The following is a 27495-nucleotide window of genomic DNA, read 5'->3' as shown; positions in this document are numbered from 1 at the left end:
GTCTGCTTAATACCTACTCGTCTGTCAGGTATCAGCTCAAATATCTGTATGGAAACCTCTAATCTCTGTGATGAGGCCAAATCCTCCTATGAACATGCTCTCACAGTACCATGTCCGATCCATCCTCGTACTTGTTAGGGTTGTATTTCTATAAGCAATTATGGGATTCTCAAGTATCCAGTCCCTCCCTAAACTTGTAGGATTCAAAGAAGGCTGGTCAAGTCTCTTAGTCCAAAAAGTCTCACAAGCATTACACATAGATGTCTAAAAACATTTTCTGAATGAACATAAATAGGCACAGTGTAGCAACATCCACAAAAACACAAGGGTATAAATTCTCTTATTCAGAAATTCCAATCAGAGTGAAACAGTCTCTGAGAAGACAATATTTATTCAAATATGTTCATAGGAATATTCATTACTTCAATATTTTATAACAACTTGTGACTTTCTTATGTTCATCAGCAAGTGAAGGAGCAATGCAACCTTAAAAAAGAATGAGGTCTCCAAATACTTTTTTTTTAAATGAATAAAAATTTTTATGCACTTAAAAAATGTTACCTAATAAAAAATTATTGTTACCTTATGCATAAAGGAGAAAACTGAGTAAAATATCTGAAGCATTGAACATACAACAACATTATTGTAAATGCCAATATTTATGACTATTATGAAGGCAGTGGTAAAAAAGTACATTGCAACAAAGTTTGAAACAATCACTTAAAATATCTTAACAATTTTAAAATCATTGTAAATTCAAGTGTTTTTCTTCTTCTAAATTTTTACTTGATATGATAGTGAAGGCTGTATGTTTATAAACAGGCATTCATGAGTACAGGATATCTTACACACAAAATATTCACAGTCTTCCATGATTCTTCTGTAAACATATAACTATTGTCTATCTACCTGCTATCAATTGTAGGGTTGGAAGGCACTTTGAAACAGATGACTGATTTAAAAAAAAAGAAAATGCATCTTTCATTCAGACAGACCGCTGACAGTGAATGCTGGTTGTTAAGAATCCAAATGATTTGCTAATCCTTATGTCCCATAATTTTTGCAGGCAGTCTGTGCTCTACATTGCTCTATGGCCATATTAATGTTTCATTCCAATGCGTTTTCTTAGTTCAGCTGCGTTTTTTTCCAGTTGTTCAATGTTCCATTGCCATTGTCTTCTGTTTGACTGAAGTTTGTTCACCAGAGGGTGCAAATGCTTAAGAATTGCACCATATCTCTTACGTTGTACCTATATTTCTTCTCTTAATTTATCATGGGTATTTTTTTCTTCCTTGAACTTGAGAAAACAAGTTTTTTCAATGATAGATTCTTTTACAGTTATAATTTGAGGCTTTAGCTTTGTAATGTCTTCCTGTACTTGTTTCATCTGGTTTCCCTCTGGATTTTGGGAATCTTGTGTAAGTTCCTCTTTCATTGTCATTAGTTTTTTAAAAAGATCTCGTTTTTCATGGAGTTCAGTCATGAATAACCATTTGCTTTCTATCTCCCCCAAACTATCTTTATGTACTTTCATTTTTGCATAATATTCATTATATCTTAGCATATGTTCCTCAAAGTCTTCTTGGGCTGCTTCTATGTCAAATTTAAGCTTAACATTTTCTGTATGTAAAGATTTGATTTGAGTTTCCAGGTTTCCACACTGAAGCTTGGTATTTTCTATGGCAGCATCTTGTTGATAGATTTGCCTTTCTCTTTCTTTAGTTTCTGCAGAAACAGATGCTATTTGTTTTTCAAGCTCATGACGTTCATTCTGAGGAAGGGCTTCCTCTCGCAGATGCGTCTGATGCCCCCTGCCCGCCGCCCTGCTCCCTCCGGGGCCTGCCCACCACCTGGCCTCCCGCTCCAGCTCGCTGACGCGCCTGTCTCCTGCCACATGGCCCTGCAGTGGCTCTGGTTCATGTTCTTCCCCGACGGGGCCGCTGAGCGCGGGCTTGGGGGGCCGCGCTGACCCGGAACTGTTGAGGCGGCAGCAGGGGGCAGCCTTGCGCCCCCTGGATTCCCCCCACCCGCCAGCACCTGCCCCGCCACCGAGCCCTCGGCGCACTCGCTCCTACCTCCCTGCAGTCCTCTGGCCTGGAGGCCCCGGGCATCATGTTGGGGGTAGGTGGGGACCTGCAGGGAGGCAGGCCCGCGGGGAAGCGGGTTTGGTGGGGGAGGCGCGGTGGCATCACTCGCCGCTTCCGGGTCCAAAAACTTTTACAGAAATATATCTACTATACATTAAGTTATACAGCAGGATGTCTAAATATTATACAATTAACGTGAAACTAGTATGTCAACTATACTTCAATGAAAAATTTTTCAACAAATAAAAATAAAAAATAGAATCCCTTCTCAAAGTAAATAAGTAAATATTACACCATTAAAGAACATGTAGAGGGAGGGGCGGAAGATGGCGGCGTGAGTAGAGCAGCAGAAATCTCCTCCCAAAACAACATATATCTATGAAAATATAACAAAGACAACACTTCCTAGAATAAAGACCAGAGGACACAGGACAATATCCAGACCACATCCGCACCTGAGAGAACCCAGCGCCTTGCAAAGTGGGTAAGATACAAGCCCCGGCCCGGCGGGAGCCAAGCGCCCATCCCCCCAGCTCCTGGCGGGAGAAGAATAGGCAGAGCGGGAGGGAGACGGAGCCCAGGACTGCCGAACACCCAGCCCCCGACATCCGGACCAGAGTGCAGGGCCCTGGATACTAGGAAAACAGGGCAGCAAGAACAGTGAGCGGGCACTGGAGGCCGGGTGCCGGAGGACATAAGAAAAGCACGCGACCATTTTTTTTTTTTTGCTTTTTTGCTGTTTCGTTTTGGCGAGCACTTTTTGGAAGTCTTAAAGGGATAGGGACCCCAATACTAGGGAAACAGGGCAGCAAGAACAGTGAGCGAGAACCGGTGGCCTGGCGCAGGAGGACACCAGAAAAGCGAGCAAACATTTTTTTTTTTTTTGCTGTTTTGTTTTGGCAAGTGCTTTTTTGTAGTCTTACAGGGATAGGGACCCCAATACTAGGGAAACAGGGCAGCAAGACCGGTGAGCAGAGGCCTGAGGCTGGCACCGGAGAATAAAGAAAAACGAGCGACCACCTTTTTTTTTTTTTTTTTTTGGTGGTTTTTGTTTTGTTTTGGCGGGTGCTTTTTGGAAGTCTTAAAGGGGCAGGGCAGGACACTTAATCCAGAGGTAGGGAATCCGGGGATCTCTGGGCACCCTAACCCCTGGGCTCCAGGGAGCAGGGAGGCTCCTTACGGAGATAAATAGCCTCCCAGCAGCTCCTGCTCCAACGCGACTCCACCATTTTGGAGTAGCTGCCCGAGCCAGGCCACGCCCACAGCAACAGCGGAGATTAACTCCATAGCAGCCGGGCAGGAAGCAGAAACCCTGTCGGCGCGCAGCTGCGCAGCACAAGCCACTAGAGGTCGCTGTTCTCCCAGGAGAGGAGGGCCACAAACCAACAAGAAAGGAAGTTCTTCCAGCCATCACTCGTCCCAGCTCTGCAAACTATTCCTATCACCATGAAAAGGCAAAGCTACAGGCAGACAAAGATCACAGAGACAACACCAGAGAAGGAGACAGACCTAACCAGTCTTCATGAAAAAGAATTCAAAATAAGAATCATAAACATGCTGACAGAGATGCAGAGAAATACGCAAGAGAAATGGGATGAAGTCCGGAGGGAGATCACAGATGCCAGAAAGGAGATCACAGAAATGAAACAAACTCTGGAAGGGTTTATCAGCAGAATGGATAGAATGCAAGAGGCCATTGATGGAATTAAAATCAGAGAACAGGAACGCATAGAAGCTGACATAGAGAGAGACAAAAGGATCTCCAGGAATGAAACAATATTAAGAGAACTGTGTGACCAATCCAAAAGGAACAATATCCGTATTATAGGGGTCCCAGAAGAAGAAGAGAGAGGAAAAGAGATGGAAAGTATCTTAGAAGAAATAATTGCTGAAAACTTCCCCAACCTGGGGGAGGAAATAATCGAACAGACCACGGAAATACACAGAACCCCCAACAGAAAGGATCCAAGAAGGACAACACCAAGACACATAATAATTAAAATGGCAAAGATCAAGGACAAGGAAAGAGTTTTAAAGGCAGCTAGAGAGAAAAAGGTCACCTATAAAGGGAAACCCATCAGGCTAACATCAGATTTCTCAACAGAAACCCTACATGCCAGAAGAGAATGGCACGATATGTTTAATACAATGAAATAGAAGGGCCTTGAACCAAGGATACTGTATCCAGCACGACTATCATTCAAATATGACGGTGGGATTAAACAATTACGACAAACAAAAGCTGAGGGAATTTGCTTTCCACAACCCACCTCTACAGAACATCTTACAGGGACTGCCCTAGATGGGAGCACTCCTAGAAAGAGCACAGCACAAAACACCCAACATATGAAGAATCGAGGAGGAGGAACAAGAAGGGAGAGAAGAAAAGAATCTCCAGACAGTGTATATAACAGCTCAATAAGCGAGCTAAGTTAGGCAGTAAGATACTAAAGAGGCTAACCTTGAACTTTTGGTAACCACGAATTTAAAGCCTGCAATGGCAATAAGTACATATCTTTCAATAGTCACCCTAAATGTTAATGGGTTGAATGCACCAATCAAAAGACACAGAGTAACAGAATGGATAAAAAAGCAAGACCCATCTATATGCTGCTTACAAGAAACTCACCTCAAACCCAAAGACATGTACAGACTAAAAGTCAAGGGATGGAAAAACATATTTCAAGCAAACAACAGTGAGAAGAAACCAGGGGTTGCAGTACTAATATCAGACAAAATAGACTTCAAAACAAAGAAAGTAACAAGAGATAAAGAAGGACACTACATAACGATAAAGGGCTCAGTCAAACAAGAGGATATAACCATTCTAAATATATATGCACCCAACACAGGAGCACCAGCATATGTGAAACAAATACTAACAGAACTAAAGGGGGATATAGACTGCAGTGCATTCATTCTAGGAGACTTGGACACACCACTCACCCCAAAGGATAGATCCACCGGGCAGAAAATAAGTAAGGACACGGAAGCACTGAATAACACAGTAGAGCAGATGGACCTAATAGACATCTATAGAACTCTACATCCAAAAGCAACAGGATATACATTCTTCTCAAGTGCACATGGAACATTCTCCAGAATAGACCACATACTAGGCCACAAAAAGAGCCTCAGAAAATTCCAAAAGATTGAAATCCTACCAACCAACTTTTCAGACCACAAAGGCATAAAACTAGAAATAAACTGTACAAAGAAAGCAAAGAGGCTCACAAACACATGGAGGCTTAACAACACGCTCCTAAATAATCAATGGATCAATGACCAAATCAAAATGGAGATCCAGCAATATATGGAAACAAATGACAACAACAACACTAAGCCCCAACTTCTGTGGGACACAGCAAAAGCAGTCTTAAGAGGAAAGTATATAGCAATCCAAGCATATTTAAAAAAGGAAGAGCAATCCCAAATGAATGGTCTAATGTCACAATTATCGAAATTGGAAAAAGAAGAACAGATGAGGCCTAAGGTCAGCAGAAGGAGGGACATAATAAAGATCAGAGAAGAAATAAATAACATTGAGAAGAATAAAACAATAGTAAAAATCAAGGAAACCAAGAGCTGGTTCTTCGAGAAAATAAACAAAATAGATAAACCTCTAGCCAGACTTATTAAGAAGAAAAGAGAGTCAACACAAATCAACAGTATCAGAAACGAGAAAGGAAAAATCACGAGGGACCCCATGGAAATGCAAAGAATTATTGGAGAATACGATGAAAACCTATATGCTAACAAGCTGGGAAACCTAGGAGAAATGGACAACTTCCTAGAAAAATATAACCTTCCAAGATTGACCCAGGAAGAAACAGAAAATCTAAACAGACCAATTACCAGCAACGAAATTGAAGCGGTAATCAAAAAACTACCAAAGAACAAAACACCCGGGCCAGATGGATTTACCTCGGAATTTTATCAGACATACAGGGAAGACATAATACCCATTCTCCTTAAAGTTTTCCAAAAAATAGAGGAGGAGGGGATACTCCCAAACTCATTCTATAAAGCTAACATCACCCTAATACCAAAACCAGGCAAAGACCCCACCAAAAAAGAAAACTACAGACCAATATCCCTGATAAACGTAGATGCAAAAATACTCAACAAAATATTAGCAAACCGAATTCAAAAATACATCAAAAGGATCATACACCATGACCAAGTGGGATTCATCCCAGGGATGCAAGGATGGTACAACATTCGAAAGTCCATCAACATCATCCACCACATCAACAAAAAGAAAGACAAAAACCACATGATCATCTCCATAGATGCTGAAAAAGCATTTGACAAAGTTCAACATCCATTCATGATAAAAACTCTCAGCAAAATGGGAATAGAGGGCAAGTACCTCAACATAATAAAGGCCATCTATGATAAACCCACAGCCAACATTATATTGAACAGCGAGAAGCTGAAAGCATTTCCTGAGATCGGGAACTAGACAGGGATGCCCACTCTCTCCACTGTTATTTAACATAGTACTGGAGGTCCTAGCCACGGCAATCAGACAAAACAAAGAAATACAAGGAATCCAGATTGGTAAAGAAGAAGTTAAACTGTCACTATTTGCAGATGACATGATACTGTACATAAAAAACCCTAAAGACTCCACCCCAAAACTACTGGAACTGGTATCGGAATACAGCAAAGTTGCAGGATACAAAATCAACACACAGAAATCTGTGGCTTTCCTATACACTAGCAATGAACCAACAGAAAGAGAAATCAGGAAAACAACTCCATTCACAATTGCATCAAAAAAAATAAAATACCTAGGAATAAACCTAACCAAAGAAGTGAAAGACTTATACTCTGAAAACTACAAGTCACTCTTAAGAGAAATTAAAGGGGACACTAACAGATGGAAACTCATCCCATGCTAGTGGCTAGGAAGAATTAATATCGTCAAAATGGCCATCCTGCCCAAAGCAATATACAGATTTGATGCAATCCCTATGAAACTACCAGCAACATTCTTCAATGAACTGGAACAAATAGTACAAAAATTCATATGGAACACCAAAAACCCCGAATAGCCAAAGCAATCCTGAGAAAGAAGAATAAAGTAGGGGGGATCTCACTCCCCAACTTCAAGCTCTACTATAAAGCCATAGTAATCAAGACAATTTGGTACTGGAACAAGAGCAGAGCCACAGACCAATGGAACAGACTAGAGAATCCAGACATTAACCCAGACATATATGGTCAATTAATATTTGATAAAGGAGCCATGGACATACAATGGCGAAATGACAGTCTCTTCAACAGATGGTGCTGGCAAAACTGGACAGCTATTTGTAGGAGAATGAAACTGGACCATTGTCTAACCCCATATACAAAAGTAAACTCAAAATGGATCAAAGACCTGAATGTAAGTCATGAAACCATTAAACTCTTGGAAGAAAACATAGGCAAAAACCTCTTAGACATAAACATGAGTGACCTCTTCTTGAACATATCTCCCCGGGCAAGGAAAACAACAGCAAAAATGAGTAAGTGGGACTATATTAAGCTGAAAAGCTTCTGTACAGCAAAAGAGACCATCAATAGAACAAAAAGGAACCCTACAGTATGGGAGAATATATTTGAAAATGACAGATCCGATAAAGGCTTGACATCCAGAATATATAAAGAGCTCACACACCTCAACAAACAAAAAACAAATAACCCAATTTAAAAATGGGCAGAGGAACTGAACAGACAGTTCTCCAAAAAAGAAATACAGATGGCCAACAGACACATGAAAAGATGCTCCACATCGCTAATTATCAGAGAAATGCAAATTAAAAGTACAATGAGAGAGGGGCGGAAGATGGCGGCGTGAGTAGAGCAGCGGAAATCTCCTCCCAAAACAACATATATCTATGAAAATATAACAAAGACAACCCTTCCTAGAATAAAGACCAGAGGACACAGGACAATATCCAGACCACATCTGCACCTGAGAGAACCCAGCGCCTCGCGAAGGGGGTAAGATACAAGCCCCGGCCCCGCGGGAGCCGAGCGCCCCTCCCCCCAGCTCCCGGCGGGAGAAGAGCAGGCAGAGCGGGAGGGAGACGGAGCCCAGGACTGCCGAACACCCAGCCCCAGCCATCCGGGCCAGAGTGCAGGGCCCTCGATACTGGGAAAACAGGGCAGCAAGAACAGTGAGAAGGCACTGGAGGCTGGGCGACAGAGGACATAAGAAAAGCGCGCGACCATTTTTTTTTTTTTTTTTGCTTTTTTGCTGCTTTGTTTTGGCGAGCGCTTTTTGGAAGTCTTAAAGGGACAGGGACCCCAATATTAGGGAAACAGGGCAGAAAGACCGGTGAGCAGAGGCCTGAGGCTGGCACCGGAGAATAAAGAAAAACGAACGACCACCTTTTTTTTTTTTTAATTAAAAATTTTTTTTTTTTTTTTTAATTAAAAAAAAATTTTTTTTCTTGTTTTTTTTTGTGGTCGTTGTTTTGTTTTGGCGGGTGCTTTTTGGAAGTCTTAAAGGGGCAGGGCGGGCCACTTAATCCAGAGGTAGGGAATCCGGGATCTCTGGGCACCCTAACCCCTGGGCTGCAGGGAGCAGGGAGGCCCCTTACGGAGATAAATAGCCTCCCAGCAGCTCCTGCTCCAACGCGACTCCACCATTTTGGAGTAGCTGCCCGAGCCAGGCCACGCCCACAGCAACAGCGGAGATTAACTTCATAGCAGCCGGGCAGGAAGCAGAAACCCTGTCTGCGCGCAGCTGCGCAGCACAAGCCACTAGAGGCCGCTGTTCTCCCAGGAGAGGAGGGCCACAAACCAACAAGAAAGGAAGTCCTTCCAGCCGTCACTCGTCCCAGTTCTGCAGACTATTCCTATCACCATGAAAAGGCAAAGCTACAGGCAGACAAAGATCACAGAGACAACACCAGAGAAGGAGACAGACCTAACCAGTCTTCCTGACAAAGAATTCAAAATAAGAATCATAAACATGCTGACAGAGATGCAGAGAAATACGCAAGAAAAATGGGATGAAGTCCGGAAAGAGATCACAGATGCCAGAAAGGAGATCGCAGAAATGAAACAAACTCTGGAAGGGTTTATAAGCAGAATGGATAGAATGCAAGAGGCCATTGATGGAATTGAAATCAGAGAACAGGAACGCATGGAAGCTGACATAGAGAGAGACAAAAGGATCTCCAGGAATGAAACAATACTAAGAGAACTGTGTGACCAATCCAAAAGGAGCAATATCCGTATTATAGGGGTCCCAGAAGAAGAAGAGAGAGGCAAAGAGATGGAAAGTATCTTAGAAGAAATAATTGCTGAAAACTTCCCCACACTGGGGGAGGAAGTAATCAAACAGACCACGGAAATACACAGAACCCCCAACAGAAAGGATCCAAGAAGGGCAACACCAAGACACATAATAATTAAAATGGCAAAGATCAAGGACAAGGAAAGAGTGTTAAAGGCAGCTAGAGAGAAAAAGGTCACCTATAAAGGGAAACCCATCAGGCTAACGTCAGATTTCTCAACAGAAACCCTACAGGCCAGAAGAGAATGGCATGATATATTTAATACAATGAAACAGAAGGGCCTTGAACCAAGGATACTGTATCCAGCACGACTATCATTCAAATATGACAGTGGGATTAAACAATTCCCAGACAAACAAAAGCTGAGGGAATTTGCTTTCCACAAACCACCTCTACAGAACATCTTACAGGGACTGCTCTAGATGGGAGCACTCCTAGAAAGAGCACAGCACAAAACACCCAACATATGAAGAATCGAGGAGGAGGAACAAGAAGGGAGAGAAGAAAAGAATCTCCAGACAGTGTATATAACAGCTCAATAAGCGAGCTAAGTTAGGCAGTAAGATACTAAAGAGGCTAACCTTGAACCTTTGGTAACCACGAATTTAAAGCCTGCAATGGCAATAAGTACATATCTTTCAATAGTCACCCTAAATGTTAATGGGTTGAATGCACCAATCAAAAGACACAGAGTAACAGAATGGATAAAAAAGCAAGACCCATCTATATGCTGCTTACAAGAAACTCACCTCAAACCCAAAGACATGTACAGACTAAAAGTCAAGGGATGGAAAAACATATTTCAAGCAAACAACAGTGAGAAGAAAGCAGGGGTTGCAGTACTAATATCAGACAAAATAGACTTCAAAACAAAGAAAGTAACAAGAGATAAAGAAGGACACTACATAATGATAAAGGGCTCAGTCAAACAAGAGGATATAACCATTCTAAATATATATGCACCCAACACAGGAGCACCAGCATATGTGAAACAAATACTAACAGAACTAAAGGGGGATATAGACTGCAATGCATTCATTCTAGGAGACTTCAACACACCACTCACCCCAAAGGATAGATCCACTGGGCAGAAAATAAGTAAGGACACGGAAGCACTGAACAACACAGTAGAGCAGATGGACCTAATAGACATCTATAGAACTCTACATCCAAAAGCAGCGGGATATACATTCTTCTCAAGTGCACATGGAACATTCTCCAGAATAGACCACATACTAGGCCACAAAAAGAGCCTCAGAAAATTCCAAAAGATTGAAATCCTACCAACCAACTTTTCAGACCACAAAGGCATAAAACTAGAAATAAACTGTACAAAGAAAGCAAAGAGGCTCACAAACACATGGAGGCTTAACAACACGCTCCTAAATAATCAATGGATCAATGACCAAATCAAAATGGAGATCCAGCAATATATGGAAACAAATGACAACAACAACACTAAGCCCCAACTTCTGTGGGACACAGCAAAAGCAGTCTTAAGAGGAAAGTATATAGCAATCCAAGCATATTTAAAAAAGGAAGAGCAATCCCAAATGAATGGTCTAATGTCACAATTATCGAAATTGGAAAAAGAAGAACAGATGAGGCCTAAGGTCAGCAGAAGGAGGGACATAATAAAGATCAGAGAAGAAATAAATAAAATTGAGAAGAATAAAACAATAGCAAAAATCAATGAAACCAAGAGCTGGTTCTTCGAGAAAATAAACAAAATAGATAAGCCTCTAGCCAGACTTATTAAGAAGAAAAGAGAGTCAACACAAATCAACAGTATCAGAAACGAGAAAGGAAAAATCACGACGGACCCCACGGAAATGCAAAGAATTATTGGAGAATACTATGAAAACCTATATGCTAACAAGCTGGGAAACCTAGGAGAAATGGACAACTTCCTAGAAAAATATAACCTTCCAAGATTGACCCAGGAAGAAACAGAAAATCTAAACAGACCAATTACCAGCAACGAAATTGAAGAGGTAATCAAAAAACTACCAAAGAACAAAACCCCCGGGCCAGATGGATTTACCTCGGAATTTTATCAGACATACAGGGAAGACATAATACCCATTCTCCTTAAAGTTTTCCAAAAAATAGAGGAGGAGGGGATACTCCCAAACTCATTCTATGAAGCTAACATCACCCTAATACCAAAACCAGGCAAAGACCCCACCAAAAAAGAAAACTACAGACCAATATCCCTGATGAACGTAGATGCAAAAATACTCAACAAAATATTAGCAAACCGAATTCAAAAGTACATCAAAAGGATCATACACCATGACCAAGTGGGATTCATTCCAGGGATGCAAGGATGGTACAACATTCGAAAGTCCATCAACATCATCCACCACATCAACAAAAAGAAAGACAAAAACCACATGATCATCTCCATAGATGCTGAAAAAGCATTTGACAAAGTTCAACATCCATTCATGTTAAAAACTCTCAGCAAAATGGGAATAGAGGGCAAGTACCTCAACATAATAAAGGCCATCTATGATAAACCCACAGCCAACATTATATTGAACAGCGAGAAGCTGAAAGCATTTCCTCTGAGATCGGGAACTAGACAGGGATGCCCACTCTCTCCACTGTTATTTAACATAGTACTGGAGGTCCTAGCCACGGCAATCAGACAAAATAAAGAAATACAAGGAATCCAGATTGGTAAAGAAGAAGTTAAACTGTCACTATTTGCAGATGACATGATACTGTACATAAAAAACCCTAAAGACTCCACCCCAAAACTACTAGAACTGATATCGGAATACAGCAAAGTTGCAGGATACAAAATCAACACACAGAAATCTGTGGCTTTCCTATATACTAACAATGAACCAACAGAGAGAGAAATCAGGAAAACAACTCCATTCACAATTGCATCAAAAAAAATAAAATACCTAGGAATAAACCTAACCAAAGAAGTGAAAGACTTATACTCTGAAAACTACAAGTCACTCTTAAGAGAAATTAAAGGGGACACTAACAGATGGAAACTCATCCCATGCTCGTGGCTAGGAAGAATTAATATCGTTAAAATGGCCATCCTGCCCAAAGCAATATACAGATTTGATGCAATCCCTATGAAACTACCAGCAACATTCTTCAATGAACTGGAACAAATAATTCAAAAATTCATATGGAAACACCAAAGACCCCGAATAGCCAAAGCAATCCTGAGAAAGAAGAATAAAGTAGGGGGGATCTCACTCCCCAACTTCAAGCTCTACTATAAAGCCATAGTAATCAAGACAATTTGGTACTGGCACAAGAGCAGAGCCACAGACCAATGGAACAGACTAGAGAATCCAGACATTAACCCAGACATATATGGTCAATTAATATTTGATAAAGGAGCCATGGACATACAATGGCGAAATGACAGTCTCTTCAACAGGTGGTGCTGGCAAAACTGGACAGCTACATGTAGGAGAATGAAACTGGACCATTGTCTAACCCCATATACAAAAGTAAACTCAAAATGGATCAAAGACCTGAATGTAAGCCATGAAACCATTAAACTCCTGGAAGAAAACATAGGCGAAAACCTCTTAGACATAAACATGAGTGACCTCTTCTTGAACATATCTCCCCGGGCAAGGAAAACAACAGCAAAAATGAGTAAGTGGGACTATATTAAGCTGAAAAGCTTCTGTACAGCAAAAGACACCATCAATAGAACAAGAAGGATCCCTACAGTATGGGAGAATATATTTGAAAATGACACATCCGATAAAGGCTTGACGTCCAGAATATATAAGGAGCTCTCACGCCTCAACAAACAAAAAACAAATAACCCAATTTAAAAATGGGCAGAGGAACTGAACAGACAGTTCTCCAAAAAAGAAATACAGATGGCCAACAGACACATGAAAAGATGCTCCACATCGCTAATTATCAGAGAAATGCAAATTAAAACTACAATGAGGTATCACCTCACACCAGTAAGGATGGCTGCCATCCAAAAGACAAACAACAACAAATGTTGGCGAGGCTGTGGAGAAAGGGGAACCCTCCTACACTGCTGGTGGGAATGTAAGTTAGTTCAACCATTGTGGAAAGCAGTATGGAGGTACATCAAAATGCTCAAAACAGACTTACCATTTGACCCAGGAATTGCACTCCTAGGAATTTACCCTAAGAACGCAGCAATCAAGTTTGAGGAAGACAGATGCACCCCTATGTTTATTGCAGCACTATTTACAATAGCCAAGAATTGGAAGCAACCTAAATGTCCATCAATAGATGAATGGATAAAGAAGATGTGGTACATATACACAATGGAATACTACTCAGCCATAAGAAAAGGGCAAATCCAATCATTTGCAGCAACATGGATGGAGCTGGAGGGTATTATGCTCAGTGAAACAAGCCAAGCGGAGAATGAGAAATACCAAATGATTTCACTTCTCTGTGGAATATAAGAACAAAGGAAAAACTGAAGGAACAAAACAGCAGCAGAATCACAGAACTCAAGAATGGACTAACAGGTACCAAAGGGAAAGGGACTGGGGAGGATGGGTGGGTAGGGAGGGATAAGGGGGGGAGAAGTAGGGGGGTATTAAGATTAACATGCATGGGGGGGTAGGAGAAAAGGGAGGGCTGTACAACACAGAGAAGGCAAGTAGTGATTCTACAACATTTTGCTATGCTGATGGACACTGACTGTAAAGGGGTTTATAGGGGAGACCTGGTATAGGGGAGAGCCTAGTAAACATAATATTCGTCATGTAAGTGTAGATTAGTGATAGCAAAAAAAAAAAAAAAAAAAAAAAAGGGCAGTTCCTGTGTGGTAACCTCCAACGAGTTCTACACAAGGGTATAAAGGGCATATAAAAGTATAGGCAAAGGGTCTGTTTGTGTTTATACAGAGGATCAAAGCCTAATTGGGCTACCCCGAAAATGAACTAAGATATGATATGAAAAAGAACTTCCAACATCTGCACCCTCTGGAAGACTCATGCCAGAAGATGATCATCAAAAAACCCCAACAAAGATCCACGCACTGCTACAGCTGTAGATGCACTCATCCCACCAGTTCCTGGACCTGCCATGGGAATAAGGAAGGAGATATCTAAGCTGGCCTGTGCATACAGTAAAACAACAAAATTGGACTGGATCTATACTGTTGGAACTCAACCAAGAATTTGGAGAAGTGCAAATTGTAGCGCTCCAAAGTCTTACAACTACAAACTATTTATTGTTAAAAGAACATATGGCATGTGAACAGTCCCCAGGAATGGGTTGTTTTAATTTGTCTGATTTCTCTCAGACTGTTCAAGTTCATTTGGACAATATCCACCATATCATAGATAAGTTTTCACAAATGCCTAAGGTGCCTAACTGGTTTTCTTGGTTTCACTGCAGATGGCTGGTAATTACAGATATGCTTTGGTTATGTAACTATACTCCTATTATGTTAATGTGTGTGTGCAATTTAAGTAGTAGCTTAAAACCTATACATGCTGAAGTTACTCTACAAGAAGATATATCAAAGAAATAATCAATCTTCCCATGTTTTCTTCCGCCTGCTACTTCTATAGCTTTTCTTCTTCCTTCCTAATTACAACCCTTAAATAGAATTCGTGCCTCATATCAAATTTACCGAGTATCATAATTCTTCCAAGTGGTAAAGATACCTCAAGACAAATGCTGGGCATAGAAGCCACAGGGCATAAATATGCAAAGAAGTAAAAAGCTAACTTTTTCAAACAATAAGGCTTCTCTCTCACTTACCAACTTCACATTTCCCTGTATGGCCCCGGAAGATGACTGGTTAGCCAGAGACGGGTAAGATTCCTCAAGGGAGGAACAACCTAAGACAGGCACAGTCGCAGGGGGGCCATCAGGTGAGAAATTGGGGATCAACAGAGGTGAGGCTTAGAACCTCACCCCCCCCCCCCCGTTCTGAGAGAAATCTTCTGCATACGTGGATGTTTTATTGCCCTGGTCTAGCTTGGATTAACACATAATCTACAGGCACACACCTGATCATCTACATGTGCTCTCTTACAACACTAAACTATGTTTTCTACCTTTATCTTGTATCTACTTACCACTTCAGCATTTTATTATAAATAATAATAATAAAGAGAGAAATGTGGTATCCACATATAAATCAAGTATAAAAACCAAATCAGTATTCATATTTGAACTGACTGTTTATAGTTCATAATGCATGAGCAAAACCGAAAGTTTCTGTGATGACTGCCCTTGTACTGTTCACTATGTAACTTATTCATTATGTAAGAATTTGTTCTACATGTAAAAACTTGTTTGTTATGCCTCAGAAGATTGGAGACTGACAAAAATTAGGCTTGGGGTGGAATAATGATTGTGCATTGAGCATTGACTCCCCTATACACAATTTTATTGTCGTTAACAACCATTTGATCAATAAATATGAGAGATGCCCTCACAAAAAAAAAAAAAAAAAAAAAGGACAGATTTCCAATGGTAAAATAAATTAGTAACCGGGATGTAATGTATAGCATAAGGAATATAGTCAAGATATTGTAACAGCCTGGTAGGGTGATAGCTGGAACCTAGAATTATGTATATAAATGTTCTACCACTGTGTTGTACACTTGAAACTCATGTAATGTAATACTGTGTGTCAACTACCCTTTAATAAAAAATAATTATTTAAAAAAAAAAAAGTACAATGAGGTATCACCTCACACCAGTAAGGATGGCTGCCATCCAAAAGACAAACAACAACAAATGTTGGCGAGGCTGTGGAGAAAGGGGAACCCTCCTACACTGCTGGTGGGAATGTAAACTAGTTCAACCATTGTGGAAAGCAGTATGGAGGTACATCAAAATGCTCAAAACAGACTTACCATTTGACCCAGGAATTGCACTCCTAGAAATTTACCCTAAGAATGCAGCAATCAAGTATGAGAAAGACCAATGCACCCCTATGTTTATCACAGCACTATTTACAATAGCCAAGAATTGGAAGCAACCTAAATTTCCATCGATAGATGAATGGATAAAGAAGATGTGGTACATATACACAATGGAATACTACTCAGCCATAAGAAAAGGGCAAATCCTACCATTTGCAGCAACATGGATGGAGCTGGAGGGTATTATGCTCAGTGAAACAAGCCAAGCGGAGAATGAGAAATACCAAATGATTTCACTCATCTATGGAATATAAGAACAAAGGAAAAACTGAAGGAACAAAACAGCATCAGAATCACAGAACTCAAGAATGGACTAACAGGTACCAAAGGGAAAGGGACTGGGGAGGATGGGTGGGTAGGGAGGGATAAGGGGGGGGAGAAGTAGGGGGGTATTAAGATTAGCATGCATGGGGGGTGGGAGAAAGGGGAGGGCTGTACAACACAGAGAAGGCAAGTAGTGATTCTACAACATTTTGCTATGCTGATGGACAGTGACTGTAAAGGGGTTTATAGGAGGGACCTGGTATAGGGGAGAGCCTAGTAAACATAATATTCGTCAGGTAAGTGTAGATTAGTGATACCAAAAAAAAAAAAGGCAGTTCCTGTGTGGTAACCTCCAATGAGTTCTACACAAGGGTATAAAGGGCATATAAAAGTGTAGGCAAAGGGTCTGTTTGCGTTTATACAGAAGATCAAAGCCTAATTGGGCTACCCCGAAAATGAACTAAGATACGATATGAAAGAGAACTTCCAACATCAGCACTCTCTGGAAGACTCATGCCAGAAGATGATCATCAAAAAACCCCAACAAAGATCCACGCACTGCTACAGCTGTAGATGCACTCATCCCACCGGTTCCTGGACTTGCCATGGGAATGAAGAAGGAGATATCTAAGCTGGCCTGTGCATACAGTAAAACAACAAATTTGACTGGATCTATACTGTTGGAACTCAACCAAGAATTAGGAGAAGTGCAAATTGTAGCGCTCCAAAATCTTACAACTACAGACTATTTACTGTTAAAAGAATATATGGGATGTGAACAGTCCCCAGGAATGGGTTGTTTTAATTTGTCTGATTTCTCTCAGACTGTTCAAGTTCAGTTGGACAATATCCACCATATCATAGATAAGTTCTCACAAATGCCTAAGGTGCCTTAATGGTTTTCTTGGTTTCACTGGAGATGGCTGGTAATTACAGATATGCTTTGGTTATGTAACTATACTCCTATTATGTTAATGTGTGTGTGCAATTTAAGTAGTAGCTTAAAACCTATATATGCTGAAGTTACTCTACAAGAAGATATGTCAAAGAAATAATCAATCTTCCCATGTTTTCTTCCACCTGCTACTTCTATAGCTTTTCTTCTTCCTTCCTAATTACAACCCTTAAATAGAATTCGTGCCTCATATCAAATTTACCGAGTATCATAACTCCTCCAAGTGGTAAAGATACCTCAAGACAAATGCTGGGCATAGAAGCCACAGGGCATAAATATGCAAAGAAGTAAAAAGCTAACCTTTTCAAACAATAAGGCTTCCCTCTCACTTACCAACTTCACATTTCCCTGTATGGCCCCGGAAGATGACTGGTTAGCCAGAGACGGGTAAGATTCCTCAAGGGAGGAACAACCTAAGACAGGCACAGTCGCAGGGGGCCATCAGGTGAGAAATTGGGGATCAACAGAGGTGAGGCTTAGAACCTCACCCCCCCGTTCTGAGAGAAATCTTCTGCATACGTGGATGTTTTATTGCCCTTGTCTAGCTTGGATTAACACATAGTCTACAGGCACACACCTGATCATCTACATTTGCTCTCTTACAACACTAAACTTTGTTTTCTACCTTTATCTTGTATCTACCTACCACTTCAGCATTTTATTAAAAATAATAATAATAAAGAGAGAAATGTGGTATCCACATATAAATCAAGTATAAAAACCAAATGAGTATTCATATTGGAACTGACTGTTTAGAGTTCATAATGCATGAGCAAAACCGAAAGTTTCTGTGATGACTGCCCTTGTACTGTTCACTATGTAACTTATTCATTATGTAAAAATTTGTTCTCCATGTAAGAACTTGTTTGTTATGCCTCAGAAGATTGGAGACTGATGAAAATTAGGCTTGGGGTGGATTAATGATTGTGCATTGAGCATTGACTCCCCTATACAGAATTTTATTGTCGTTAACAACCATTTGATCAATAAATATGAGAGATGCCCTCACAAAAAAAAAAAAAAAGAGGACAGACTTACAATGGTAAAATAAATAAGTAACCGGGATGTAATGTATAGCATAAGGAATATAGTCAAGATACTGTAACAGCTTGGTAGGGTGATAGCTGGAACCTAGAATTATGTATATAAATGTTTTATCACTGTGTTGTACACTTGAAACTAATGTAATGTAATACTGTGCGTCAACTACCCTTCAATAAAAAATAATTATCTAAGAACATGTATATGCTTATGTAGGCATTTTTAAAGTCTAAAAAACAGGTGAAACAATCACTGGTAGTGTCTCTGGGTGGGCTTAAGACTGCTTTCTCCTTCATAAACTTCTCCACTGGGTTTTGCAACTAGCTTACATTACTATTGCAAACCAAACAACTCAAATAGGGTCTGCCTCTCACAGTTGGCAACTCACCTGCAGATGAGGTAGCCCGTCCTGTTTACACCATGGGTACAGTGGACACCAGTAAGTTTGTCTCTAAAACAGGGAACAGAATTTTAAAAAAGTCGAGTCGACACACTACCAACAAGTGACGCACTTTTCTGAGGTAATGTTTCTTAGTCACACAATACTACCACTATCATGAAAAGGAGCACCTTTGAAGAGGAGTGTATTTTTTAACAAACATACTATAAAGAATTATTTAACGCAAGTCAAAATTCCCTGCCTGTGGGAAATTGTGCAGAGCCCCCAGTTAGATTCAAGTGTATAGACGGGGGAAGGCCTGATCCAGTCCACACAGCTAAACCATACTGAGACAAACCCATCTGTCTTAATAGGGATTGTCCATCAGTAATTGATTTAAGAAGAGGAAAAGGGACTAGAGAAAAACAAACAAGCTAGAAGAAGAATGAAATACTGTTAGTGACACAAATGGAATGCCCTCACTTTTGATGCTGAGTGTTAAAAATAACAGCTCCTGCAGTGCTCCCTTCAGGCCCCAAGGTGCTCCCACTCCTCTTCTCACCAGCAGCTCCCAAACCGCCAGAGACCCCTGTGCCCCGAGAAGTATCCAAGTGGATACCCCTTTTACTATTTTATGATGAAAACCCAAGACTTGGAAAAATGTAGGTGCAAGCTACGCTGTAGGCAAACAGAACAAAGACTAGAATCAAATCTAAGATTTCTCTAAGTATGCCAGCGTATTACTTAGTCTATCACTTAAAATATATAGAGAAATTAAATTTAAAAACAGTAGCTTTTTCAGGAGTAAAGATGGTGGCATGAGAGGTGAGAGAGAGACCTCCTTCCCAAACCACAGAAAATATAAATTAGAATATGAAAATATAATTAATAAAACAAATCCTGAAACAGCAACCAGGAAAGAACGCTGCACCACATTGCATAAACCTAGAGAAAACAACAGACCTCACGGAACAGGGCACCAGCGCCGCTGCCCTGCTACCCCAGACATTGCATCAGGGGCTGAGCAGCTCCAGAGAGTAGAGCTTCTGGGCACGAGAGGGTGCCACATACAAATATGAAACGTCAAAGGAACCAGGTACAAAGCCAAATCCCATAAACACCAGAAAAAAGGGCCAAGTGAAACTGAACTCATCAATTTTCCTCAAAGAGATTTCAAAATACAAATCATAAGCATGTTCACGGAGGTACAGAAAAACATTCAAGAACTCAGGGAAGAATTCTGGATGCAGACTCAATCATTAAGGAATGCAATATCTGAAGAGAAAAATACAATGGAGGCACTGAAAAGCACATTAGATATAGTGGAGGAGACAGTAAATGGAACAGAAATTAGAGAAAAGCAATACAAAGAAGCTGAGGCACAGAGAGAAAAAAAAGGGTCTCTGGGAATGAAAGAATAGAGACAAAACTGTGTGATCAATCCAAACGGAATAATATTCGCATTACAGAGGTACCAGGAGAAGGAGAGAGAGAAAAAGGGATAGAAAGTATCTTTGGGGAGGTAAATGCTGAAAACCGCTCCAATCTGGGGAAGGAGATAAGTCCCCATGAAGGTGTACATATCTTCCAACACAAGGAACCCAAGGAAGACAACATAAAGGCATAGAATAATTAAAATGGCAAACATGACGGATAAGGACAGAATATTAAAAGCAGCCAGAGAGATAAAAAAGACCACCTACAAAGGAAAACCCATCAGACTATCATCAGATTTCTCAACAGACATGACACATCTAATGCAATGAAGGAGAAGGACCACAAACCAAGAATACTCTGGCTGACACGATTATCATTTAACCTTGAAGGAGGGATTAAACAATTTCCAGATAAGCAAAAGCTGAGAGATTTTATCTCCCACAAACCATCTCTATAGTGTATTTTTGAGGGACTGATATAGATAGCAGTGCTCCTAAGGCTAAATAGCTGTCACCAGAGGAAACAAAACCACAGTAATGGAAGTACACCAATTAAGTACTAAGCAGATGCAAAATCAAATCAACTACCCCCAAGTCAGTCAAGGGATAGACAAAGAGTACAGAATATGATACCTAATATACAAAGAATGGAGGAGGAAGAAAAAGGAGGGGAAAAAAGAACCATTAGATTGTGTTTGTAATAACATACTAAGTAAGTTAAATTAGACTGTTAAATAGTAAAGAAGTTACCCCCAAACCCTTGGTAACCACTAACCTTAAGCCACAATGGCAATACTCATATACCTATCAGTAATCACCCTAAATGTAAATGGTTTGAATGCACCAATCAAAACACACAGAGTCACTGAATGGTTAAATAAAAACAAGACCTGTCTACATGTTGCCTACAAGACACTCACTTCAAACCCAAAGACATACACAGACTAAACGTGAAGGGACAGAAAAAGATATTTCATGCAACTAACAGGGAGAAAAAGCAGGAGTTGCAGTACTTGTATTAGACAAAATAGACTGCAAAACAAAGAAAGTCACAAGAGACAAAGAAGAACATTGCACAATGATAAAGGGGTCAGTTCAACAAGAGGATATAACCGTTATGGATATCTATGCACCCAACAGAGGAGCACCTACAGATGTGAAACAAATACTAACAGAATTAAAGGGGGAAATAGAATTGGATGCATTCATTTTAGGAGGCTTCAACATACCACTCACTTCAAAGAATAGATCAACCAGACAGAAAATAAGTAAGGAGACAGAGGCCCTGAACAACATACTACAACTGATGGACCTAAGAGACATCTATGGAACATTCCAACCAAAAGCAGCAGGATACACATTCTTCTCAAATGCATGTGGAACATTTTTCATAAGAGCCCACATATTAGGATGCAAAAAGAGCCTCAGCAAATTCAAAGAGATTGAAATCATACCAACCAACTTCAGAGAGCACAAAGGTATGACTCTGGGAAAAAATTTACAAAGAAAACAAAAGGCCCACAAAAAAATGAAAGCATAACAACATGCTCATAATAATCAGTGAATCAATGACCACATTAAAAAACAGATCAAACACTATATGGAGACAAATGAAAACAACAGCACCATGCCCCCACTTCTGTGGGACACAGTGAAGGCAGTTCTAAGAGAAAAGTCTATAGCAATCCGGGCCAATTTAAAGAAGGAAGAACAATCCCAAATGAATAGCCTCGATTCACAATTATTGAAACTGGAAAAAGAAAAACAAATGAGGTCCAAATTCAGTAGAAGTAGGGACATAACAAAGATAAGAGAAGAAATAAATAAAATTGAGATGAATAAAACAAGAGAAAAAATTCAGTAAAACCAGGAGCTGGTTCTTTGAGAAAGTAAGTGAAATAGACAAATCCCTAGTCAGACTTATTAAAAGAAAAAAAGAATCTACACACATAAACAGAATCAGAAATGAGAAAGGAAAATCATGATGGACACAACAGAAATAGAAAGAATTACTAGAGAATACTATGAAAACCTATATGCTAACAAGCTGGAAAACCTAGAAGAAATGGACAACTCCTAGAAAAATACAACCTCCCAAGACTGACCAAGGATAAAACAGAAAATCAAAACAGAACAATTAGCAACAAGGAAATTGAATCGGTACTCAAAAAACTACCCAACAACAAAACTTTGGGCCACATGGATTCAACACTGAATTTTATCAGACACATAGAGAAGACATACTATCCATTCTCCTTAAAAGTTTTCCAGAAAATTGGAGAGGACGGAATACTTCCAAACTCATTCTATGAAGCCAGCATCACTCTAATACCAAAAGCAGGCAAAGACACCAAAAAAAGAGAAAATTACACACCAATATCCCTGATGAACATATATGCAAAATAGTCAACAAAATATTACCAAACCAAATACAAAAACAGGTTCATACATCATGATCAAGTGGGATTCATACCAGGGATACAAGGATGGTACATCATTGCAGAATCCATCAACATCATCCACTACATCAATAAAAAGGACAAAATCACATGATCATCTCCATAGATGCTGAAAAAGCATTAGACAAAATTCAGCACCCATTCATGATAAAAATTCTCAAGAAAATGGGTATACAGGGCACTTACCTTAACATAATAAAGGTCATATACGACGAACTGACAGACAACATAATACTTAACAGTGAGAAGTTGAAATCTTTTCACCTAAGATCGGGAACCAGATAGGGATGCCCACTCTCCCCACCTTGATTCAACATAATACTGGAGGTTCTAAGCGACAGCAATAAAACAAAACTAAGAGATAACAAGGCATCCAGATTGATAAAGAAGAAGTCCAACTGTCACTATTTGCAGATGACATGATATTGTATGTAAAAAACCCTAAAGATTCCACTCCAAAACAACTAGAACTAATATCTGAATTCAGTAAAGTTCCAGGATGCAAAAGTAATACACACGAATCTGTTGCTTTCCTATACACTAATGATGAACTAGTAGAAAGAGAAATCAAGAAAACAATTCCATTCACAATTGCCTCAAAAAGAACAAAATACATAGGAATAGATGTAACAAAGGAAGTGAAAAATGTATACCCGGAAAACTACAAGGCAATCATGAAAAATTAAGTGAGACAACAACAAATGGAAATACATCCCATGCTCATGGATATGAAGAATGAAAATATTGTCAAAATGGCCATCCCGCCTAAAGCAATCTACAGATTCAATGCAATCCCTATCAAAATACTGACAGCATTCTTCAACAAACTGGGAAAAATAGTTCTAAAATTCATATGGAGCGACAAAAGAACCCAAAGAGCCAAAGCAATCCTGACAAAGAAGAATAAGGCTCGGGGAATTACGCTCTTCAACTTCAAGCTCTACTAGAAAGCCACAGTAATCAAGACAATTTGCTAGTGGCACAAGAACAGACCATAGACCAGTGGAACAGACTAGAGAGCCCTGATATAAATCCACACCTATAGTCTCAATTAATATACAATAAAGGAGCTATGGACATACAATGGAGAAATGACAGCCTCTTCAAAAACTGGTGGTGGAAAAACTGGACAGCTACATGCAAGAGAATGAAACTGCATTATTGTCTAACTCCATTCTCAATTTTCATGGTTATTTATCTTTATCAAAGAGGAATTTTTAGATGTAATAACATATTAAAATCATAAACCCTATTTGTAAACACTAATATGGTATCAGTACATATTTCTGGAGTTTCAGCCATATGCAGAAACAATGACATATAGATTCAATAAGGAAACACTTGTAACTAGGATCCTTTTTACCCACACTATAAAGGACTGTCAGAATTTTCTAAATACTCTGGGAATCCCTAAGGGAATTTAACCAGAATACAGTGGGATACATGAGATCTTCTTTTCATATCTGAAATATCAAAGACCCTCAAACCTCCTGACAAACAAAATGTCAGGCACAGATGGCTTCATTGATGAGATCCACCAAACACTTAAAGAAGAATTAATACAGGACATTCTCACACTCCACAAAAGTAGAAGAGGAGAAACACTTCTCAACTCATTTGAAGAGGCCTGACACCCAGAAAACTGCAAGCCAATATCCCTAATGAACATAGATGCAAACCGCCCACAATGCTAGCAAAATGAATTCAACTATACATTAAAAGGATCACATAGCATAATCAAGTTGGATTTATTCCAGCAATGCAAAGATGGTTCCACATCCACAAATCAATGTTACACACCATGTTCAGAAAGTGAATGATAAATATCATATGATCATCTCAAGAGGTACAGAAAAAGCATTTGAGAAATGCTTTAACATCTATTCATGACAAAAGCTCTCAACAATGTACGTATAGCAGAATATACCTCATCATAATAGTCATATGTGGTAAGACAACACCTAACATCATCAACAATGTGAAAAACTAAAAGCTTTTCCTCTAAGATCAGGAACAAGACAAGGGCACCACTCCTGAATTTCTTTTCAACAAAGTACTAGAAATCCTAGCCAGGACAATTTTAGACAAGAAAAAGAAACAAAAGGCATCCAAATCAGAACAAAAAAAGCAAAACCGTCATTATCTGTGTATGACATATTATATAAATAAAATCCTGAAGAGTCAAAAAGCTGTTACAACTGAATCAAGTCAATAATACTGAGAATGTAAAATCAATTCACAAAACTCATCTGTGTTTCTACACACTAACAGTGAACAATCGAAAAAGATATTAAGAAAATACTCCCATTCATACTTGCATTGAAAAGAATAAAATACCCACAAATAAATCTAACAAATGAGGTGAAAAATCTGTATTCTGAGAACTGTCAGACAGTGATGAAAGAAGCTGAAGAATATGTAAGGAAATGGAAAGAGTCTGTGCTCATAGCCTGAAACAATTATCATCACACACAAAAAGCAATCCACAGATTCAAAGTAACCCCTTATCAAAACTCCAGTGGCACTTTTCATGGAACTAGAACAAACCTAAAATGCGTATGGAACCACAAAAGCCTGAATAGCCAAAGCAATCTTGAGAAAGAACGACAAAGCTGGAGGCATCAAGCTCCCTGATTTCAAACTATATTAATAAAGCTATAATAATCAAAACACTACAGTACAGACACTGAGAGCCACGGAACAGAATAGAGGGCTCAGAGAAAAACTGTATACCATACATAAAAATCAGGTCAAAATGTATCAAAGACTGAAACATTAAAACCTGAAATAATAAAGTTCATAGAAGAAAACATAGAGGGTAGGCTCACTGGCACTGGTCTTGCTGATGGTTTTTCGAATTTGACACCAAGAGTGAAAGGCAACAAAAGTAAAAAGAAAAAGTAGGATTATATCAACTAAAAGACTTCTGTACAGCAAAGGAAGCAATCAACAAAATAAAGACAGTCTACAGATTGAGAGAAAATATTTTCAAGTCACGTATCTGATAAGGGATTAATACCTAAAATACAGGAAAAATTAATTACAATTCAGTAGGGGAGAAAACCCACCAAACAACCCAATTACAAAATGGGCAGGGATGTAAATAGACATTTTTCCAAAGAACATATACAAATAGTCAATGGGTACATGAAAAAGTGCTCCACATCACCAATCATCAAGGAAATACAAATCAAAACCGCAATGAGGTATCACCTCATACCTGTTAGAATGTCTATTATCACAAAGGCAAGTTATACCAAGTGTTGGCGAGGATGTGGAGAAAAGGGTTCCCTTTCGGTGCACTGTTAGAATGTAAATTGGTTCTGTTACTATCTAAAACAGTATGGAGCTTCAATAAAAAATAAAAAATGGAACTACCACATGATCCTGCAATTCCACTTCTCAGTATTTATCCAAAAGAGGTGAAATTACAGTCTTAAAATATGGGCTCTGTTCACTGCAGCATTGTTTACAACAGCCAGGACATAGAAACAATCTAAGTGCCCACTGATAGATGAATGGATAAAGAAAATGTTGTACATATATCACACAATTGGATATTATTCAGTTCCACAAAAATGGAAATTCTACCATTTGTAACAACATGGATGTACCTTAAGTGAAATAAGTCAAATACTGTATGATATCACTTACATTTGGAAGCTAAAACAAAACAAAAAGAAAGAATTCATACATATACAAAACAGATTTGTGAATACCAGACAAGGCGGGGGTGAGGGGTAGGGTATAGGCCCAATGGGTGAAGGTCAAGAGTTACGAGCTTCCAGTTACCAGATGCCTAAGTCCTGGGATATAATGTATAGCATGTTGAATATAGTTAACAATGTTGTACTTGTATATTTAAATGTTGAGAGTGTAGATATTAAAAGTTCTCTTCCCAAGAAGAAAAGACTCCTAACTATACATAGTAATGGATGCTAACTAAACTTACTGTTGCAACCAATGCACAATGTATAACGCGTATACCAAATCATTATGTCTTACAGCAAAAACTAACACAATGAGATATGTCAATATATCTCAATGAAAAAAACCATAATTATAGAATTATCTAGCAGCACTTGAATACTTACAATTATAGGCCCGACATTCGGAGGTGGGCGCGGGCAGGGTTGAGGACGCCCCGGGCGGTGCCAAGCTGCGGAGAGGGGCGGCCGCTCGCTGCAGGGAAGCCCCGGTGGCTGTGCTCTCGCCGACAGGGGAAGGCCTTCAGGGAACCTCGGCGGCGGCAGCGCGGGCGGGGAGGCGGCCTTCCTGGGAAAGGAGGCGCGGGCGTCTGGGCAAGGCTGGGCCGGGGGGACTTCCATCGCGTGGTCCCCGAACCCGCGCCTGCTCATTCCGTTGACCCCCAGCCCCCCGCTCCGCTGCCGCCCCTGCCTAGAGGTGCCCGGAGCTCGCTCTGGACATGGGCCCAGGCAGCAGGAGCTCGGCAGCCAACGCTCCCTCGGGGTTGAGAGGGCGGGAGGGTGCATGCTGGTGCGCGTTAGCAGAAGGGCCGGCGGAGCTGCCGCGCAGGCGCTGTGGGAGAATGACCCGGGGTCAGCGTGGGGCGCAGCGCGTTAAGAGGAGAGCGAGGAAGCCCTGCGGTTCGACGGCGACAGAGCACCGGGCAGCTCCGGGGGGATA

At 40.1% G+C, this 27495-nt stretch overlaps 1 protein-coding gene across 1 annotated transcript; it reads right to left on the bottom strand.

Annotated features, from left to right (window-relative positions):
• Nucleotides 1–573: 573 nt before the first annotated feature.
• On the bottom strand, nt 574–27341 carry LOC118929807 (uncharacterized). Its single transcript, XM_057493363.1, is given in 3 exon segments — nt 574–1976; nt 2042–2133; nt 26943–27341. Coding segments are annotated over 3 exon segments (1368 nt in total). The 3' UTR covers nt 574–1099.
• Nucleotides 27342–27495: the final 154 nt, after the last annotated feature.

This window comes from Manis pentadactyla, chromosome 15 (assembly GCF_030020395.1).
Source record: "Manis pentadactyla isolate mManPen7 chromosome 15, mManPen7.hap1, whole genome shotgun sequence".
Classification (NCBI taxonomy): domain Eukaryota; kingdom Metazoa; phylum Chordata; class Mammalia; order Pholidota; family Manidae; genus Manis; species Manis pentadactyla.
Note: the sequence above shows the minus strand (reverse complement) of the source record. Positions and strands in the feature narration are given on the sequence as shown.